General features: G+C 29.5%; 3 protein-coding genes across 6 annotated transcripts in view; 1 reads left to right on the forward strand and 2 right to left on the reverse strand.

Moving 5' to 3' along the window:
- The first annotated feature begins 254 nt into the window (after positions 1-254).
- On the forward strand, positions 255-3,218 carry RpS13 (ribosomal protein S13). Its single transcript, XM_015523861.2, has 4 exons — positions 255-416; positions 619-746; positions 2,782-2,947; positions 3,025-3,218. Exons 1-4 carry the CDS (start codon positions 394-396, stop codon positions 3,161-3,163), a joined length of 456 nt encoding a protein of 151 aa, XP_015379347.1. The 5' UTR covers positions 255-393; the 3' UTR covers positions 3,164-3,218.
- A 4,037-nt stretch (positions 3,219-7,255) lies between these two features.
- Positions 7,256-10,936, reverse strand: LOC107173342 (cytochrome P450 6k1-like). The gene is made up of 4 exons (XM_015523851.2): positions 9,880-10,936; positions 8,996-9,220; positions 7,678-7,929; positions 7,256-7,543 (listed from the first exon to the last, which is right to left on the reverse strand). Exons 1-4 carry the CDS (start codon positions 10,772-10,774, stop codon positions 7,368-7,370), a joined length of 1,548 nt encoding a protein of 515 aa, XP_015379337.2. The 5' UTR covers positions 10,775-10,936; the 3' UTR covers positions 7,256-7,367.
- A 3,365-nt stretch (positions 10,937-14,301) lies between these two features.
- Ctl2 (Choline transporter-like 2) overlaps positions 14,302-22,234 on the reverse strand; it is a 51,798-nt gene continuing 43,865 nt past the window's right edge. For all 4 annotated transcript variants that reach the window (XM_089225463.1, XM_015523849.2, XM_015523850.2 and 1 more), the window contains 9 exons: positions 21,274-21,478; positions 20,997-21,130; positions 20,690-20,855; positions 19,645-19,912; positions 19,217-19,397; positions 18,401-18,687; positions 17,128-17,419; positions 16,096-16,333; positions 14,302-15,291 (listed from right to left, as the gene is read on the reverse strand). In XM_089225463.1, the coding sequence (XP_089081589.1) occupies positions 15,197-15,291; positions 16,096-16,333; positions 17,128-17,419; positions 18,401-18,687; positions 19,217-19,397; positions 19,645-19,912; positions 20,690-20,855; positions 20,997-21,130; positions 21,274-21,478 (1,866 nt within the window). In that variant the 3' untranslated portion in view covers positions 14,302-15,196. The remainder of the gene's footprint in view (positions 15,292-16,095; positions 16,334-17,127; positions 17,420-18,400; positions 18,688-19,216; positions 19,398-19,644; positions 19,913-20,689; positions 20,856-20,996; positions 21,131-21,273; positions 21,479-22,234) is intronic.

Raw genomic sequence — 22,234 nt, forward strand, 5'->3', positions numbered from 1 at the left:
ATATATTAACATATGGATCACGAGCACGACACGACACGGAGAGTTTGAACTCCTCTGGAGTTATATTTTGTGGTTATTACATTAATATAGGTCTATTATTATATTACCAACTATTTATTGCACGACTTTCGAACAGGAATGGCGTTCGTTTTTCGTTCCAAGCAACATGCTCCTGGAAGAAAAAGTATGATTTTGGACAGATATTCCTTGGCGTGTGCGTTCGTATTTCGGTGATGGTATCTCCTTGACGGAATCGACTAAACACCATTCTTTTTGGTTATGTAGAGTTTGTCAAACGTGTGTGTAGGATTTCTTTTTAGAGTTTTTACATACATCTCCGTCGTGGAATAATTTTTTTATCCTTCAAAAAGTGTAAAACAACCAAACGTCAATATGGGTCGGATGCACACACCTGGGTAAATATAACAATTCCATTTTTATGAAAACTATGAAAAATTAGACTTTACAAACGCCGATACGGCTGTGATTGATTTACAATACTGACGTATCGAGATGCACAGCGTTTTTTATAATCGATCTGGTCGTTTGTGTCGTCAGTGGTTAATGGTTTCTGGCCTTGCTTTTTGTGAACTGATTGTGAATTTTATGTGTTAACAGTAAGGGTATATCCAAGTCGGCCCTGCCGTACCGCCGCAGCGTTGCCACCTGGCTGAAAGCTTCGTCTGATGATGTCAAAGATCACATTTTCAAGTTAGCCAAGAAGGGTCTGACACCATCTAAAATCGGTAATGCTAATTTCTTTCAACTTTCTCACGTGATATGTCAAAAGATTTATTAAAGTATTAATTGTTGTAATGATGGAAACTGCAATCAAAATCTCGATTGCATTTGATTTCCAGCATGTTCCTTAAATTAATTTTTTAGTTGGTAGTTTTTACAATGAAAAAGATGGTGAAGTTAATCGGTTTTGATTAATTTAAACTTCACCATGTTCTTTAGTTTACTTAAAATAGTTAATAGCGTTGCTCATAAAATCTTAACTATTAGAGTTATCAGGCACATTAAACTTTATAATTATTTCATTTTAGGTTTTCTATCTATTCATGAAACAACTCAATGCTGATAATTTTACTATTTATTATAGCTAGAAAACATACTTAAGCTGGTTTTCAGTTTTTTTTGTTCATTTTGAAGAATTTTTGAGGCATTTGTCTAAGAAATCTTATTTTTTACTCAAATTTCAGTGTTGTATTCAGGATTACCTAATTTTATCAGATCTATAAATTATAAATTATTAAAATGGACTTTTGTTCTACTAAGATGTGTTTTATATATATTGCATTGAATTCATTAATATGTTGTTCATTGAACCTTTTTTTCTAGTAAATTGATGGTGGCTCCATGATGATTCTTATACAATTGTCTGAACACTTTTTTAAATTGGTTTTCAGTTTTTTAAGGTTTATTATGCGGACTTCTCGAGGCATTTGTCTGAGAGCTACTTTTCAGTTTTGCTTGAAATTTTTATAAATATCCATTCATAAAAAAAAATTCTAGCGAATATATCCTGTATTTCATCTAAATATCGGGAAGTTGATATAGTTTTAATTTTAAGTCAACACTTTTCCGTCTTAACTTAACATTAATTGTTTGATTATCACATTTATGTTAGGTAATCCAAATATTATATCAAAATGTTGATCTTATAATTATTTGCTTATATGTAAGATTGTTGTAAAATTGAATGGTCGCCTAATAGAAACTTCAATATTATTATTGATTATCTAAGTGTTTTTAAGAAAGTAATTGCTCTATGATGATTATTTTACATACTATTTCCTGAACAACTAATTGAACTGGTTTTCAGTTTTATTAGGTTTACCATGCAGATTTATCGAGGCATTTGTCTGAGAGCTTTTTGATATTTTGTTGTGTACCTACCTTTTTATGTACTAATTAAATATAAAATTTTAATGATAAACTGGAAATTTAAACTAAATAGTTAAATATCAATTAGTAAGATTTGTATAAGAGATATCTCATATTAAAATATGATGAACTTAATTTCATTGATATTCTTCACTATTATCATTGATAGGTATGGATCATTTAACACTTACAACGGCGCCGCGTACGCTTATACGTGTCAACGTAATTTGTTTCATTGAGTCAGTAACGTGTATGTTTGAATCCACCACAATTTAATCAGTTTTATTATAATAATCTTTAGGTTAGGAATAATCTTAGTAGGTAGGTAGGTGTTCACAGGCTGTAGACAGTAAACTCTAAATCTAAACATATAATTGGTTTGAATTTTTATTATTTTTAGATACGGATAATCACTGTTTCTGGTAGCCTTCACATAACAATGTATACAAGAGTGTATATTAGATATATTATACATATTTCTACTAATATTTACTCATTTAAAAATTTAGAACAACTATTGTAATATTTGTAACATACTATATTATGCAATATGTCTACTTTGCCACTAGTTTAATTTAACTTGTTTCATTTCGCATTATCCACAAAACACGTCATGGTATGAACAACATGGTGTAACTGCTGAAATCACGGATAACTGTGAAAGTATTAACAAACCACACATGTAGCCTTTAAGAACTTAATATTAGAGAACAAAAAATGCTCTATGATGATTATCATACACATATTTTCTGAAAACCTATTTAATTGGTTTTCAATTTTATAGGTTTTTTATGCAGACTTATCGAGGCATTTGTCTGAGAGCCATTAATGTCTAAAATACAATTTTTATTTAACTTATTTACAAATAATTAAAAAAAAATTTTCTTACAGGTGTAATTTTGCGAGATTCCCATGGTGTTGCTCAAGTAAGATTTGTGACAGGAAACAAAATTCTTAGGATCATGAAAGCTATGGGCTTGGCTCCAGGTCTCCCTGAAGATTTGTACCATTTGATTAAGAAAGCTGTAGCAATCAGAAAACATTTGGAAAGAAACAGGTAATGATTTAAGTACCATGAGTGCATGTTATGTGTGATGTATATACTCAAACATATTTTCTTATTTTATTGTTTAGAAAAGACAGAGATTCCAAATTCCGTTTGATTTTGGTTGAATCTCGTATTCATCGTTTGGCAAGGTACTACAAACGCAAGTCAAAGATCGCCCCCAACTGGAGATACGAGTCCAGTACTGCTTCTGCTTTGGTTGCTTAAGTAAACTGATATTTGTACGAACATTTGAAAAATACAATTTACAATTTTAAGTTAACCAATATTTTTCTTTTTATTTATTAGTATTCTCTGTTTCTACAAATCCTTTCAATATTATATCTTTTATTATCAACTTGTAACCAGACTGTTTTCATAAACCAACTGGCCTATTAAGTATAAATTTATCTCTGTAGTACGTTTGGGAAAATGTACAGGTTATTTTTATTGAACTGAGATGACCTCCTCTCCCAAGTGTTATCTTACTAATGCAAAACATTGTATGGTATGTTATGAAAATCCATTTTACCAAATTGTTTGCAATCAGAATTAAAATGATGAACTTACCTGGTATCAAATTTTATGGTACCTAAAAATATTTTCTATGGCCCCACATTAGCTTTTATTGATGTTTTAATGTTTAAATTGGCAAAAAAAAAAAGCTAGATAATTAATATTTGTATAGTGATCATTGATAATATGAGTCAAAGTACTGAATTATGAAAATACCCTATTATTCATACTATCCATCCAAAAATCAGAATTTGAATAGATATTTTTTTGAAGAAAATAAGGAGTGAGCAAAGTAAATCACCCTGCAATTAATTAATTTTTTCTATTGGAAGAATGGAAAAATCTTAATTACATCCCAACTTTCAGAATATTTATTTGGTTATCTCAATTTAATATTACGAAGTATAGAACTGTCCTTTCCAGATAAATGCAATTTAGTGGTTCCAGGAGGGAGGGAAGCAATGCGGTCAGTGTAAGTTATGCTAAAGCAGTTCTCGCTCCGGTCTTCAATACCACGTTAAAAAAAAAAGGAGGGAGTGAAGCAAAGGGGCTTTTATAGTTGCCCTATGTTGCAACCTGTTTTTTTGTTGTAGTATATTAGTGGAGGATATATTTGTAGTGTTGACATTCATTTTTTGTACTTGTGCTTCTTCCCATTTACTCTCACTAAAATTCTAGTACTGGATCCACTTCTATTGATATGTTCGGCTAGAACATATTGTGCCTGAATGTTGCTATCTAAAGACCTACAGTTACTTGGATATTTTTAATTTATTACAAAGTGTAAGTGTATTGGACAAGAGAACTTAGTGCTCTCTCTGTACTTAAACTTCATCTGTCGACTGTCACGGGCACGGACGCATGGTGACCAAACAATTGAGTATTGTTTGATGAATCCATTTCTATTCAATATTTATAATATTAATTAAAGTAATTAAGTAAGTATTGTTATTTGAAATAACATATGTAATCAATTATGAATTATGTTGTCTATATTACAATTTTAATGAAATTAACTATAAGCTTGTATCAGGTATCTTTATAAGTGATGATAATTTTTGACGCAAGTATTAAATTTTTTGTAGTTGAGTGCACATATGTATATTATATTGAGCAGTGGATATCTGTGGCAGCTTAAATTTGTTTTCTCAACTCGCATTTAATGTTTTTTACACTACACCCTAAAAATATTTCACTGCTCTTCAAACAATGAATTAATTAGTTTTCAGTGATAAAGTAATGATTATTTAATTGGTGTATAGGTAGGTACAGTAAATCATGGAAGATTTATATGGCCCCTAATCAAATTATACTTATCGGATTCTCATGAGAAATCAATATACCTACTAATATATGTATATATATATAATATAAATGTTGCTTTTTCTATAGTAAAAATTAAATTTATAAAACACAAAATAATGGAACTATTGATCTTATATTTACTGATATCCAAAATTCAACTATTTTTAAAGGGTGCTCATTAGTCCCTTTGGCTGATGATCACCATTCATCATGAGACCTTATTATTATTTAACCTAACCAGTAAGGCTGTAACCTTATCTTGACGACTTGACTACCTAGTCATTGACGAAGTCATGAAAATAGTAACCACTTAACTTTTTATAATTTTCTAAATGTGATTTTTCAAGATTATATTACTATTTATTAAATATGGATTTTAATCAATCATTTAATAATTTAAGTATAGATTTAGCCGTCAATAAATTCTATGAGATTGTAAATTATTTTATTGAATTGTTTATCTTCGAATGCAGTGTGAATAACTATATGTGACTAAATTGTCACGCTCACTTTCAAAAGTTATTCATGCTTGGTCTGGAGTACCTCAGGGCCCGCACGTGGGGCTTTATTGTTCATTATTTCCATAAGCGATCTACCATTTGTTTTCAATTCGCCAGTTAAGGTGTTAATGTTCCGATGTTCGTCGATGACACTAAATTTTATAAAAATTATAAATTTACAAATAATGAAAATGATGCAATTAATCTTCAAGAGAATTTGGATAGGTTTACAACATGGTGTCACGATAATATTTGTTACCAGCAAAGAGTAAAGTACCTTTTGTTTTTAATCATAAAATTATTAATATTATCATTAATCGAGTGGATTCAGTTAGAGATTTGGATGATTTATCTTTTTCTTTTAATATACCACGTAATTATTAATAAAGCATTTGAAATGTTCGGTTTCATTTTAAAGAATGCTAATGAATTTAAAAATATTCAAGTATTAAAGACTACGCTATATTTCTCCCTTGTTAGGCTAAGCGTTGTTTATATTTTCAAATTAAACTATTTAATATACTTGTTTATTATTTGTATTAACTACATTTATACATATATATATATTTTCTTTGTTTTGGCTGTTAAGATTATTATTTTATATATCAATGTTACAGTCCCATAAAATTGTTTAGTAAATAAATAAACATGTTTCAAGACATATATTTTTTACTCTGTAGTAAATTAATGAGCTGATATATTATAAAATATTTATATAGGTACATAATTTATATATTGGAAGAGTAATTATATTGAGACTCAAATTACGATATTGGAATAGTATAAATAGAACTATTTTTTAACTACAAGGCCAGATAATAATATAATTGAATTATGCACAGTCGTCTCAATAATTTTGGGTTTGGTCTTCGGCAGGCAATAATTCAATATTCAGATTGTGCATGCGCTGTATAGTTATTTTCTCGCCTAGAACAAATAATATAGGTAAGCAGTGATAAGATTGAAACAATCATTGACCTCGAACAAATCGAGTAGGTATAGCAAAATTTCATATATATGTCAGTGGAAGGAATATTCGGAATTTAATACAGTATTATAGGAAAAAAATATAAAATGTGTTAGCTTTAGGCGTTAAGCAGCTTAAAGATTTTTAATATTAATTAGTATTAAAAGTTAGTATCCTGATATAAAACATTTAATGGTTGAATTCATTTCAACCCTATGCTTATAAATCTGAAGTATTGAACTAAGGAACTAAACTAAACCATTATCGATTATGCCACAACCACAAGTTAGCATAATTCATGAATTAATAATCAAATTTTTCCGATTCTTTGATTTTTTAACAATCACATTGTCAATTTCGGTTTAATATTATGTATCATATATTCATATCTCGTTTTCACCAAAATTTAAGCACTCATCACAATACTTTAATACCACACATGTCCTCCCTCACCCTCCCAAAAAACCCACCACGCAGACTAAAGCGAAAATGGTGTAGAGACCTATTAAATTAGTAAAGGAGGTGTTACCATTGGGTTTCTTCCTCATCACGTCATTCATGCTACTTTATTCTGTTTTTTTATATTATTTGCTTATTGTAATTACTGTGTACAGATTGTAAATTGTCTTTCTTAATAATAAAAAATATATACAATATATATATATTCATATCTGTTATATATTTTATTAGATAGGAATAAATGTATTTCAATGTTTTAAAATTACTTCACCGAAAGTTGTTTTAAATTATAAGTGTTGTAAGTTATTATAACTAGGACCCGGAATTGTATGCATTTATATATTTTTATTAATTAAATTGAAAAGTAGCTAGATAAGACGAACATTTGAATCTTAACCTAATATTATGTTGGTATGCAAAATCAAATGTTTTATGTTTTCGCATATTTGGAACATTTTGCATTTGTATGCATATTTACGAAAAAAAATAGTATTTAATTATTATAAATATACTAATCCTTAATGCTAATAATTATATTATATTAATAATAGATTACAAGAAGAAACAAAAGAGTTTTATAAAAAAACATTCTTAATAAAAGTGCGAACAGAGTAATTTGAAATATTGACAAAAAATAGGTAATATAAGTTGATACATTTTTAGAGATAGAAATAAATAATAATTATTATTTATGCACAATAATTGGTCTAAATTTTAACACAATGCCGTTTTTTGGTGAAATAATTCCTGATTCACTTCTAAAGTCAACGGGAATTTCAGTTTCTTCACACGGTAAGACTTCGAATTTTGACAATACATTTGACAGGACCAATTTCATTTCTGATTCGGCGAACCGTTTACCTGCAATATAATAAACAAATTTTATTTTTGACCGACCGATAAAAATAACACATACATTCGTCAAATGCATAATGCATTTGTCTATACTCTATATGCATTATCGACCGAAAAGCGATATTATATAGTTATATTACCAATGCACAATCGAGGTCCGTCACCGAACGGCATGTAAGTGCCATTAGGTCGTTGAGATTTTTGTTCCACAGAAAACCTTTCCGGATCAAAACTCAGCGGATCGGGATAATATTTTGGATCACGATGTATGCTGAACAAAGGTATAATGAGTTTTTGTCCTTTTTCAATTACAAATGATTCGTCGGGTAGAGTGTATGTTTTTGTAGCCACTCTCATTAAGTTAAAAGCAACGGGGTACTTGCGTGCAGTCTCTGAAAAATGACGAAAGATTAATTGAAATATAAGATGCGTTACCTAAGATTAATTGATTATAAAAGTTCATTTTAATCTATACAATTATTTTTTCCGCTATATAAGTGCACCAAAAATGTAAAAAAAAAAAATTAGAAATTTCGTTTAAGAATTAAAACTGATTTGTTTACTTTTGATAAGATATACTTGATAATCGTATAAAATGTATAATAATATATTGAGCGTAGAAACATTAAGAAAAATAATATATCTTATAAATGATTATTATAAAATATACGATGCAGGCAATAACAAGTAACAACCTTATTGTAACGTGCAGCTGAATGATAGTATATAGCCATATGGGATAGCTTCATAATGGTTACAGACTACAGGCTACAGGGACATTTCTTGTAGGATACACAAATCTAAATATTAAAAATATGATGTATCTGTAACCAACAATTAAGCAGTCCTGTAAAGTATTTGAGTAAAAGTATTCAAATACTTTTTTAAGTATTGAATAACTTTTTAAATACTTTCAGCATGAAGTATTTTGAATGGTATTTTAAATACTTTTTTTAAGTATTATTGTATTAAGTACTTGTTGTATTGAATACGTTGGTTTTTTATTTCGAACATTTTTTTTTCCATTAAATTCAATACTCCGTTGCTAAGCAGTGCTTTAGTGGAGCGAGTATTTAGTGTGGGCGGAGCAACCATGACTAAAAAGAGAAGCAGTATGACCGATGAACATTTTGAAAACATTATGTTCTTAAAATTTAACAAACATTTATTCAATAAATAATAAATAAAATAAAAATTATTATAAACTTACTAGGTATGTGTCAATATTACGATAAATCATTAGAAACCTACTTTAAAAACCAAAAGTATTCCAAATACTTTTTTAAGTATTTGAGTAGTATCTGAAATACTTAAAAAAAAATTGATTTGAGTATTTACTCAAATACTTTTTAAAAGTATTCTTTACAGAACTGCAATTAAGGGTAGGAAAATAAGGACGAGCATGATTGATGAATATGATGATTCGCCCAGTTATATAACTCATGAATTTTGTAGTACCTTCCAACACCATATTAGTATAATGGAGGTCCATTAAATAATCATTGTTTAACTGTCCGTCATGTTTTGCTTTCATTGAACATACTTCTGTCCGTAATCTGTCTTGGATTTCTGTGTTCAGTGCCAGTTCGTAGAGGCAAAAAGATAAAATAGACGATACGGTTTCAGAACCAGCGGTGAACATGAGAATTGCGTTACCGATGATATCGTCGTCGGTGAATATATCTGCAAACAAGACATATAATAAAACTTACATTATTATTTATTACGACTATTATTATTGTTATTTATTAATGTTATAAAGGTGACGTCATAGATAATGCTATACAGAAAGGAAGTGCGGATTAGAAATACGTTTGAACTCCTAATGGCTCTGCTAGTGCACGTTTTGTAACATACTTATGCTTTATTTTTCGTAATTTACATTTTTCTAGATATATACATTATAACAAAATATTTAGAATGTATTTTCATTGTTTTTTAAAATATTATTCAACAGATATGCTATCGAATACTTACATTTATATTTTTCAAAAATTATTTTGTGCATCATAGTTTTAAAATTCAGTAGCACATTAAACATTAATTATATTTTTATTACCTATGTAATTGTATAAGATTTAAACAGGGCCGTATTTAAGATTTTGGCGCCCGTGGGCAACAAAATTTTAGCGCCTTCCCACTTTGCATATAATTAAATTTAAAACTAGTTGGTGAGTAATACTACTAATACTAATTATAGGGATTTGTGTTATATGGATTTAGTATTTAGATAAATAAAATGAAAAAAAAAAAAACAAGCAATTGCAATGGCCTTAAATCATTTAAAGTAAATGTCTTTTACTTAAATAATTAATATCATTCCATAGCCGTGACAATAATACCTTCAGTAGTCGAGTTTTTTTTCAAAACTAATTCTTTACGCGCTTGCATCAGGGTCTGCGCCAAATCGTTCCGGATCACGTTGTGCTCTTCGCGATACTTGAATACATCGGTGAAAACTTTATGGAAAAAATTGGTCGCCTCCGCGGAAAACATTTGGATTTTTAACACTTTGATCACCCAGGGGCAGATCATCAACAACACCTGGACGATCATCTGTTTCGGAGTATTCTGAAACATTATCCTGACGTACCGCCGGAAGTCAGAATCGTCGTTCTTGATCGTGTCCAACTTCATGCCAAACGCACACGTGCCGATCACGTCAGTGGAAAAACCAGAAGTTATCGTTTTCACGTCGATTCGGTCTGTCTTCTTCTCGATCGTCTCGATAATTCCAGACACCATCTCGTCGCTACACTCGTTGATCTGGGCGTGCGTGTCCTTGAGCTTGCCGGACGTGAAGCCCGGACTCAACTTCTGACGCATCGTCCGCCATCGTTGGCCATTAGAGAAGAACAGACTGTTGGCCAGCACAGACGTGGACGGGTCCAAGTCGAAACCATGATCGGTAAAATACGAGAAATCCTTGACCAGTATCGTGTGGATCAGCTCCGGGTCACGGACCAACAGTATCGGGTCCCTCATCTGGTAGTATCCGAACAATTTGACGTCCGGGAAACTGTTGTAGAACCTGTCCAACATGTCAATAGGATGCTCGAGCCTCATCATCATTCTGATCGTGTTGCCAAACAGTGGCACTGGCGGCACGTATGGAATGTTCGATTTCCGCCATTTATCATACGTCGAAATCGAATAATAGTAGAAGCTCGCGAAAGCGGCGATCAAACTCAGACACGTAACGTTGTCGAGCAACCATTCGGTCACAGGCGATATCATGATCGACTTGTTAGAAGTTCATCGACAGCAGTTATTGAATCCAACGCTTATTGGGGGGGGGAAAATAATACTACAATCTCGTACGAGTTCAAATCAATACTGCGATGTAATAATGATAGGTACGCATGACATGTTAAGCGTGTTTGTGTTGTGAGCTTTTTTCAGTACCTATATTCCATCTCTTTTGCGATTAATTGTTCTGTTTTGACGACGAATGGAGAGGAAGGGACTCGTTAATGATTACAAAATACGTAAACAAGGTCATGCGTTTGACCGATACGGTTGGCGAGCAATGAATGCATGAATAAACATGATTTTCCATAACTATTCATGTGTTATTCTATCATTAAGATATGGTGAATGAAATATTATAAATTATCATTGATATAATTATTTTTCTATTAGCTCTATGGTAGTTTAAATTAATTTTCAACAAAGCCGGGTTCTGAGGTTCTGTTAATGAACGGTCCCCCTCTTCACGTTATTCATGTTTGTTTATTTTCTATATGTTATCCTTATTAATTATTGTTTTTTATTGTAAACATATTGAATATATTTAAATAAAAAAAACAAACATTGGTTATTAATTGTGTCATAACACAATTGCAGTATTATTAAGCAAATTGTTATTGGTTAATAAACGATAACATACAAAAACGCACTTAATTCGTACTATAGTGCTACAGTCATTTTTTACTAGCGTAAAACATTCGTTCCTATGTTCTAACCGAATTTCAGCGAGATTATCTTGTACTTGAGTAACGGCGTAGTGATATTTAATGTCGCTTCGCCACATATTGCTTCGCTTGTCTGACCTATTTTAATTATCAATTACAATTAAAAATACATTTCCACGTATTATAGTTTACAGTATTATTTACAACTGTTTAAAATTTTATATGAGAATTCGACAAATATCGACTTATCAAAGTCAATACCAACGTACCGTTGAATAGTGCTAATTTGTTATTGGTATAGCTTTAAACATACTTAAAACATATGAGAATTTTATTGTGTTTGATAAATAATGATACACATAGACAGAATTTTTAAGTTTCTACGATTAATATTTTTAGAATAAATTAAAAAAGTATCAAATACTTGCATTTTTTTATGTCTAAATATCAAAATTCAATGATGTTCATACTTGGAATGTCTATAAAAATATAAGTATTGCGTATTGAATTTTAAAATGTTTAGAATACTGTTAAAATAGCTTTTGAGAAATCACCAATTAAATTTAAAATCCTAATCAGATTGTTGAATTCAAAAAAGTTGGATGGACACTGAATACTACTGTATCACTGAAATGGGTGTATTGAACTTGAATTCAATGATATATGAATATGATTGTATTAAAAAACTATTTTAACCAAAGACGATCTGTCAGGCTTTATCATAAATTAGATTTATGAATTTATAATATTGCTAATTTATACAGAAAGCATTACATTTATTTTATTATAAATGTTTTATTATACTAAAATAGTTTGTAAATATTTTAAAATGTATACTGTACGAGTATATATGTATTTATCATTTATTTTATAAAATAAATGATAATAATGATATTAATTTTTGAGTTATTACTGGGGTTACCGTATAACTTCGATGAGAATAGGTTCATGTTATAAATAAGCAATAGTTTCAAAAGTTATTAGTTAACTTAAATATTTGAAAACGTCATTTTGAATAGTGTACTATATATAATAAAATATAAGTTTCACTCATGAGTGCGAACGCGAAAAGTAATGGGCGTATGTTCGTATAAAACGGTTTACTCACAATGATAATAATGATTATTTACGGCAGAGTGCATATGAAGTTGCCTAAAAAATGTTCCTTTAGAATAAAGTTATCAATATAGTGTTGCTCTAAAAAAACACCAAATAGGTATGCATTGGCGTTTTCACCGAATGTTTATATTAGGATTTCTATATACATTCAAATATTTTTAGCTATTTAATTAATATATTAAAGACATGCTTTCAATTTTTGTAACTATAGACAAAAGAGTTTAACTAAACATGCGATTTTTGTAGTTATTAATAGTATAGTAATTGTAGATCACAAAACGTATGGTGAACAGTTATTAAGGCACAAAAATATTATATCATAATACATGTTCATTTGTATTAGTAATTTAGTTTTCTTTTAGTTATAAAGTAGTTCGAACTATATTTTCAACTTTAATTCCCCTACTACCCCCCTCCCACCAAAGTAGATTATTTTTTATTAAAAAAGAAAAAAGTCCTTAAAGCTTAAAATTAAAACATTTAATTTTAGGGATAAACAAAATATTTAAAACTCGTATCATAATAATATTGGTATGTTTAAATTTATAACGGCGTGTTATATAGGCAATTTAGGGACATCGTTTGCTCAAATATTATAAATTATTAAAATTCCAAACTATATCACAAAATATAATTATTACCATAATTGATTAAACTGCACCTATATAGCAATATCAATCACTAAACAACAAAATAACCATAATATACCATGTTCAATGTTTACAATTTGGTTCGATTAGAAGTCAGTCATGAACTCATGAATAATAATTTAAATACCTTTCCTATTTGACTATAGAAGCCCAATGCTGAAGAAGCTTTGAAGGTCCCACAATTATCGAATACCCGGATGGGTCATACCGACAGGATAAGGTTCAATTGTACTTATTTTAGTGTAATTATTGCACTTGACTTTAAATAAGGTAATGGTTGAACTGCACTCGGGAAAATCAGGTAATGTTTGAAATACACTCGAGTTCAAAAAGCTTTAACTCATTTCTCTTCCCACTTAAAAGCCTAGAACTAACAATGGTTTTAAATTTTAATAATTATCGTAGTAAAAAATTAGTTTTTGCATATATTATATAATGTTAACATGATAAATATATTGTGTAATAAAGTGTAATATATAGGTATATCTTTTTAAATAATTTATTCACAAAAATAATTTTGATAATATATTATAATATATTATATCTAGTTGTGATATACATTATAATATATATATATATAATTTAATAGTATAAAAAAAAAAAATAGTTTACTAATGATTGCATTTTAAGCGAGAAGTGAAGTTAATGTTTTACAAACATTTGAATTAACCTTATTTTTTAAATCCCAGTGCATTTTAACCATTTAATTTAGATAAAAAGTGTAATTAGACTATCCCGGATTGACACTGAGTATTATAATATCATCATATTAAATGGAAAGTTGCCACAAAGGGCATAAAGCATCAAATGTATCATCCCGTGGTTAGGTAAAATAATATAAATTGTATAGTTTTTATTGTGTTTATAATGTATAATTAATGATATTATAATATAGATTATGGTACTCTACAAAATAACAGCCTTCATCATTTTTTTAATTTATTTTTTTTTAATTACCAAGCACGTATAATATTATAAATTAATATATACATCAATAAGCTCTTTATATAATTCGTATAAAAATATTCTAATATATATTATCACGTGGTTTTAGGGTAGCTGATGTTAATAACATAAAAAATTTGCCAATGCTTTACATAATTTTATTTTTAAGTCTGTACATCAAACTGCAGGTAGAATGTATATTTAAAAAATAATTTATATTATCGTAAATAATAGTATAGAGCAGCAGAGACTAGTCTTAAATCTCATTTTTTACATTGAAATCTGTTCCCATTTTATGCTGTCGATAAACCAGAATACACATCTAATATACTGTATATCAGCTCAAAGGTAATATTAATAGTTAAATAGGTTATAATATATATATAATATTATAATCACTACACTCATGACGACTTATCGTTTTAGGAGCATTCCTCCTACGAAATTATTTATCACATACGAACGATATGTTATTTTTGGTATAAAATTAAAATTATTTACAGTATAATAATATGATAATAAGCTATACGCTACCTGCAGGGTGATTTTTATACAAAAAACTATCAAGGAATATGCTAGAAAACAAAAGAAATTGTTTAGTCTCAAGAATGTAATTATTGATAAAATAATAATCATAAAAAAATGTAAAATATTAAATTGTTGAATATTAAAAAAATCAATTATGTTCCTTGAAGTATTTTACAGCATGATTCACGATAAAAATATAAACACCCTGCGTATTTTATTATATTACAATCACATACATAAATTATTAAATAAAATAGTTAATTAAAATAATAACATGATGTGTAGGGGAGGGTGACGAGGAACCGGTATACGACATATACGTATACAATATATTATTTTATTGGGCGAATATTCATTGTATGTTTTACACGAACACCGTGGTGGCGTCGGCGGTGGGCAGCACAAATATATAGTTTGATGTATAATATTATGGTCGTATGTACAATATAATATGACGTATTAAAAATATTTAAATCGCATCTCTTTCGTCGACGCATTTGAAATTACAACACGTTCTTCGTTCCTAGTATGTTCATCAGCTTCCGCGACATGAAGTAAGGACGATCAGCTGATCCGTCATTTCGTTCGGAGTCTTCCACTGAAACAAAATAAATATGACCAGAGATTAAAATGAGTTTATACACTATAATATTAAACAGTACTTATAGCTGATATTTTATGACATTATCCGTGTCAATTGGAACACTTGTGTAGTTGTGTATTTACTTAGTCTTAAACTCCGTGAATTGTAAACCACACATATTTTTTTTATTGTTTTTAACAAATTAATTTTTACAGTTTTACCACATATAAAATATAGGCATACAATTATAGCTATCTGGTTTTCTATAACCAAACCAATGACTATCTTAAAAAACAAAATTATATTCGTTTTTCCTGAACCAACAAATTCCCGTGAGATCGGCCTTATTAAAATGAAAAATTAAAAAAAAATGACTGAGAGTCATCTTCATGCTTAGGCTTATCTTTGTACCAAATTTTAGGACCATGAGTGTGATAGAATTGGCTGTGAATTAATTACACCACACTTTTTACTTTTAGTTTTTTGTTCTATTAATGGTTTAAACGGTATCCTTTAATTTTTTTTTTAAATTTACCGCTATCATACTGAAAAAAATGTTGTATGTATACAAAAAATAATATGTATTACTTATTATTACTGTATTATTAATTTTCTAAAACATTTTCTATTCATTTCTTAGTTTTCACGACCACAATACATAACTAAATATTTTATTTTCAAAATTGATGTATTTTTTTTTTATATACAAGCGTTAATATTGGAACGGAATATTTTTCGTCAAACCGGTTTTGGTTTAATTTGATCGTTTATGAGGTCACTAAAGGCATTTATAATATGCATATCATTGTAGGTACTCACAAAAGCATAGGAACAGTGTGTCGACAGCGATTGAATACACGTGGAAGAACGTTGACGATATCACCCAAGATCCGGCGGCCACGATGAACATCGGTAGCCACTTATTATTGAGGACGGGCTGATTAAAGAACTCGAACTTTTTGATTGGCTCTATTGGTTCGTAGAACTCGAAGTAAAATGCCGCGATGGTGGCGCCCATTATGACAATCTTGCCCACGAAAAATATAAAATCAGTCACCTGAAACAGTACATATACAATTATAATTGATAACTACCCAACTTGTACAGTATTAAACGGCGTATATATTATAATGTTACATTTAATTGTAGGTATTTTTATAGATCTTCCGCGGAGGTTTTTATTATGGAAGAGTCGTGGAGGCTCTTAAGCCATCTAGTTGAAATATTTGTTTACAGTATGTCATTAATCATCATTAATAAATCCCAATTTATAACAATGATTTTAATATGACTTTATGGTTTAGTTGACTATTTTTTTTTTTTTAAAGAATAATATCTTATAATACATAAAATTAATTCATTATGTTGAATGATGGAACTTAATTTATCATTTTTACGTCACAGTATTTAACTGGTTTTATGCAAAAAAATGCATAATAATATTATATAATAAAGAATGAAATAAATGTCTTTTTAATAAGGTTCAAAATTATCTTTGGAACTTAAGTACTTTTATACTTAAAAATGATTACTTTGATTGTTTTCCCCCGTGAAAGTATAGAGAAGTGTCGTTTTCATTTTAAATAGAACATTGTATTGTAATCATTTAATCCTATATAATACCATTGATTATAAATACTAGTATTTATAATCAATGGTATAGCTCATGAGAACTATACTCACATATCTATTTCTAAACTTTTGCAGGAACATTATACACTCTTCGCGACGGAAATATAATATTATAGTATTATACATCCGAGCTTATATAATAGATACATATTTGTATATGATAATCATCTTCGATGTATAATAATAAATAATGAACATAATTGAGTACAACAATATTACCTTGTCCAGGACCACCAGACGTAATACGTTCCTCAACAACAGGTCGAATGCCTGTTTGGCTGAAGTGCAAAAGTTCTTCCCGTACATAGCACACATTATGTACGCGTTCCGATTGACGAATCGCAAGAACTTGTTCAGCAACCAAAAGAAGCATCGCATGCACGTGAATATGGCTCGGGTAAACGAGTTGTCATACTTCTTCAGTTTGGTTTCCACCCACTCGAGTATCACGCGTATGAAATTGCAGATGGCGATGATCAGGGATCCGTAAGCGACCGTTCCCAAGTGGTATCTATACACAGTTAATTAGGCAAGCAGGAGATGAGTGTAATTAAATATTATATTGTATTTTTTTCTTCTTGTTTACAGTTTAATAATCGAAAATTATTCAATACCTATATCAAAAATCGTATTTGTAAACAACCTAGAATCTAAATTTTAAATTCTATATTATTAGACAAATAAAACTAAAATATAAATTTAAAAATAATTTATATATAGTTGAACCAGTGAATGCGTATATGTTAAACACGTAGGCCAATAAATTGGTAAACAACGTTATTTACCGGTTATTATAACGTTATTTATTTACAAATGTGGAATCATTGTTATTTTCTAGTGTATATATGATATGGGAAATATTGATAGTAAAAAATTTAAATGAATTAAAATATTAAATTATCAATTAAGCAGATTGCAGACAGTTGACACGGAGTGAAACACCTATAGTAACAGTTCTATTGCCGGCCCTGCAGGATACCAGCGTTGTCCAGAGACTGAAAATTTGCATAACAGTAACTTTCACGGCAGTATATAAGTTATATAAATAACATAATAATAAAAATGCATTGTTTCTATTTTTAAAAATAATTTCATTATACGAGTACTTAAAATTATATAATTTGAGATACACATGCATATCTGGTCTAACCAATAATTACTCGTATATTTTGTCATTAATTTCATTAGCAAGTTGATAGCGATAAATTATTACCATTATATTTAGTTAATAGCGTTATTTTCTAGTACAACGTCATTTACTGTAACATATAGGTATATATATATATATAATTATTACTTGAAGCAATTAAATGAAATACATTTTATAAGGAAAATAGGGGTGGGCAGATATGACGGTAATATAAGGAACTATTTCATTCATCCTAGACATTCAAACTTCTAGACTCTAAATGAGACCAATCTCTTCTCTCAATCTAATTTATGTGCTAAACGTGCACCTAACGAGAGAACGTAAATTTAAAATGGTACGCACCTGATTGTTTTGTAGAAGGAACTTGTGAGCGAGAAGAATGGCACGTCCCTCTTATGGAACGTCCAGTACCACGAGGTGAACGTAATGGCCAACACCATTTGGGAGAATGCCGACACAAAGTTCATCAACCACAACATTCCGAACACATTGAACAGCTGAAGTCCGGTGATGAAGTCCTGTGATACTGTATGGTCGTATGCACATTTAGCCAGTCTACACATGGTATTGTTTTGGCTTTTGGCACTGCAGTACCGTTCCCATTTGGACTCTGTGCACCAGTCACCGTCCTTGTAAACAACACATAGTCAATATTAATTTATTAATTGAAAAACTGAATAAACTTTTGTTACTATAATATCAGTATTAAAATGTGTGAGCAGTAAATATCTTAATAACATATTAACACAGACGGTTGAGTTAGGTTGGATGTTTAAAATATGTCTATACCTATACAATACTGAGTATTGTATTACACTGTATATGACATACTGCGTATATAAAATCGTTTATTATTTGACACTACAGAAAAAACAAAATCGATAAGCGGTGGGTAAAGGCTAGCTAAGTCCGAAAGAACCGGAAGCGAACTGAGATCGAAATTTTATTCAACAGGTTGATCCACCTCAGTCAGTGCTGTTTGCCAATTAAAATATAAATATATTCGTCTTGTGCGTCTAATGATATTTTATAGGGCAGTAGTGCAAATAATTACCTATAACTTTTTTTTAAGTAAACTAACGATCAGATGTCGCATACATATAATATAATTGAAAATGTACTTGGTGCATAAAATCACCAATATAAATAGATAGGTACCTTGTAGTAACTGTTGTTGCAAAAACAGTCGTGATCATTGGCGAGGCCTTTAACTTTGAAGACGTACAGTTTCATGGACGACAGATAAATGGCAACAATGAAAAACCAAATCAGCACCACCAAGTACAATAGCCACTGGAACACCGGGAAAGCCAGTGATGTTTTTATCTCGAGTATCGCTCTGAAAATAAAATAGTAAACAATTTTATTTAACTGATAAATTGTCATTAAAATTTCAAATTTGCATTAGAAATTGCAGCATATTTCGAATGGAAATTGTTCACGTCATGAAAGTTGTAACAGTTTCGATTATACGTAAAATTATAAGTAGGTGAAACGCTATTATAATTATTATTATACTTATTTATTACATATTATCACATATAAACCATAAAGTCACTATTATTATTATTATATCATCGTCTCACCGACTTCCTTCCACGATTAGCGCTATGGACAGCCGTATCCGTTTACGCAAGAACACGATGATCAACAACAACACGACCAGCGCGACGGTCGACACAACAGTGAACATCAACCAAGTGGACTTTTTGTTCAGTTTCGAATTTGCGTAGTTGGTCCAGCTCTGCCGGCCGCCACCCGTGGCAATGTCAGTCGGCTCTCCGTCTTCCGTCATCGAAGTCGCGGTATCGGAGTCGCCGAATGACATGTATTTTACGTACGATTCGTAGCTACCTGAAGTACAAAACAACGGATTTATTGAAATTCGCAAAATAAAAATAAAAATCTAACAGAACGTTATTTGCTAAACTTTTAAAGTATTATTTAATGTTTAACCATGTATAATATAAAAACAATCGATTAGCGGTATACTCTAATGATATATCGTTGTACCATCATTCTGGTTAGATTGGGAATCAAGGTGGTCACTATTGTTACCTGCATATAGGTATATATATAATATATAACTGCGCATTTAGTGTGTATACTATATGTATACTATATAATAAATACAGTTTATATGGTTGATCAAATATTAATATTCATTTTAGTGAAACAATTGAAATAAATAAATATAAATGCGCATAGTGGAATAGTTATTTAAAAAATAAATAAAGTTATAAAATCCTATACCTTTTGTTTTGCACACAAGTATCACAGTAATTAAAATTATTTGATTAATTTAGTAAAAAATTCGATAAAAAACATATTTTAAGTGTAAAAAATGTCATCTTATTTTAGTTTATTATGTTCGTTATAACTTAAATGTAGTAGAATAAACTTACAGCACTGTCATAGTAAAGATCTACTTTTTCATGTACTTAGAAATAATACAATACTGTAGTATAATATAATTGTACATAAAAAGTTTTCTAAGTCATTTTAGATTGACTTTTTTGTTTTTTTTTGATTGTCGAAAAGTGAATAGATCAAACTATTGGTAAATGGTGATTATTATGTACTTTTAGTATAATAAACTTGATATTCGTACACTACAAAACTAACACTCACCAAAAGCTAATAAACCCACGATGGCCCACATTGACATCCAAACCATTATCCAACTGAACCACCTCAGCAGCAAGATGTAAGTAAGACTCAAGAAGATGGCTATGAGCAGACCAACTACAATATGTTGGTAGCTTTTTTCCAAATCTTCTATTACATGTTGACTGGCCTACGAGAACAACGAAATTTAAATCTTAATTTTTATCAGGCGTTGACTGCATTTTTTGTTACCGTTTGTAATTTTTAAAATTATAGGTAGGTAAGAGAGTTTTTTAATTTTTTTTATAGTTTTATGATTTTGATTATTTACTTCTTTCGATACTTTCAACCAATCGACCATAGCAGTTCCGTCGATAAAATTGCTCATCATAATATTGTTGGAATTCAGAATTTGTTTCAGACTCTCTAAGTCACCGCTCAGCGTAGGGATACAATAATTAAACACTGAAATCATTTGGAAAATAAATTAATAACATACCTACTCGTCGACGGTTAAAAATGATATAATTTGTGTCCACACAAGACACAACGTGGGTATAATAAATATATTATTACGCATATAATGAATATTGATGATCAACACTTACGAGTTTCACTCCTAGTAAAATATTTGGCACATAGGTTGGAAGACGTAAAGTTTTTTAGCACTTCCTTCGAATTGACCAATTTATTGAGATCAGGAGAGACGCATATCAGGGTCTTCTGTACGGTCGGCCAGTCGATTTGAGACTCTTTGGAGTCCAATACGTCTTTGACGGACCAATCCGTATTTGGACAATTTTCCACGCATACCTGTGGGGAATAAAAAGCAGATTATATTATACACATTATTTTGAAACAATTTTTGCACGCGTAATGTGTATTTTATATAAATACGTCGTGTGATTGGAATATCTTGTTTTAAAACGTGACACGATATGCTATATCTAGAATATTTATTCTCAATGTTAAAAAAGATCACAATATGTGATATTTAACAGTGAATTAATATATTTTAAATCATGTAAAACATATTTTTTTCTAAAAAACCACAATGTTTTATGTTTAGTTGGAAAATTAGTGTATCTATATCGTTTTAAAAACGCGGGAACCATGAACTTATACTTTCTTAGTTATAAAATGATTAAATTACAAACATAAAAAACAAACATTTGACAAAACACAAATTACATTTTTGAATACGAAAATACAATTTAAAAATACAAATATCTTGTGTTTATTTCCTATGAAAATTATACTATAGTGCTATATATTGCTTATTAATTATTATTAATATTAATTATGATGGCATTTTATTTTACGATCTATGGTAATAAGTGTGTCTATTTATATTATTCTGTAATATAATAATAAGCTATATAGTATTTAAATCTAATAAATAAATAAAAATATTGTTGCCATAGCAAAAAAAAGTGTTGAAATATATATTATTATTTATTATGATATATTGTACCATTTTTAATGTACTAGTTGAAACAATCACATATTATTATATTACGTTCAATTGTTATTAAAAGTTATAAAGTATATTTATTTTGTATTCTTGCA

Source organism: Diuraphis noxia, unplaced genomic scaffold (assembly GCF_037042655.1).
Source record: "Diuraphis noxia isolate RWA-SAM2 unplaced genomic scaffold, SU_Dnox_SAM2 contig0004, whole genome shotgun sequence".
Taxonomy (NCBI): Eukaryota; Metazoa; Arthropoda; class Insecta; order Hemiptera; family Aphididae; genus Diuraphis; species Diuraphis noxia.

Bases quoted from the DNA above. Each gene is read 5' to 3' on its own strand.
- LOC107173342 (XM_015523851.2), bottom strand. From the start codon at position 10,774: ATGATATCGCCTGTGACCGAATGGTTGCTCGACAACGTTACGTGTCTG. The intron at 9,221-9,879 runs GTATTATTGTCA...TCTTGTTTGCAG, and splicing joins AAAAAACTCGACTACTGAAG to ATATATTCACCGACGACGAT. The intron at 7,544-7,677 runs GTAATATAACTA...ATTATATTGCAG, and splicing joins CGGACCTCGATTGTGCATTG to GTAAACGGTTCGCCGAATCA.
- RpS13 (XM_015523861.2), top strand. From the start codon at position 394: ATGGGTCGGATGCACACACCTGG. The intron at 417-618 runs GTAAATATAACA...ATGTGTTAACAG, and splicing joins GGTCGGATGCACACACCTGG to TAAGGGTATATCCAAGTCGG. The intron at 747-2,781 runs GTAATGCTAATT...ATTTTCTTACAG, and splicing joins TCTGACACCATCTAAAATCG to GTGTAATTTTGCGAGATTCC.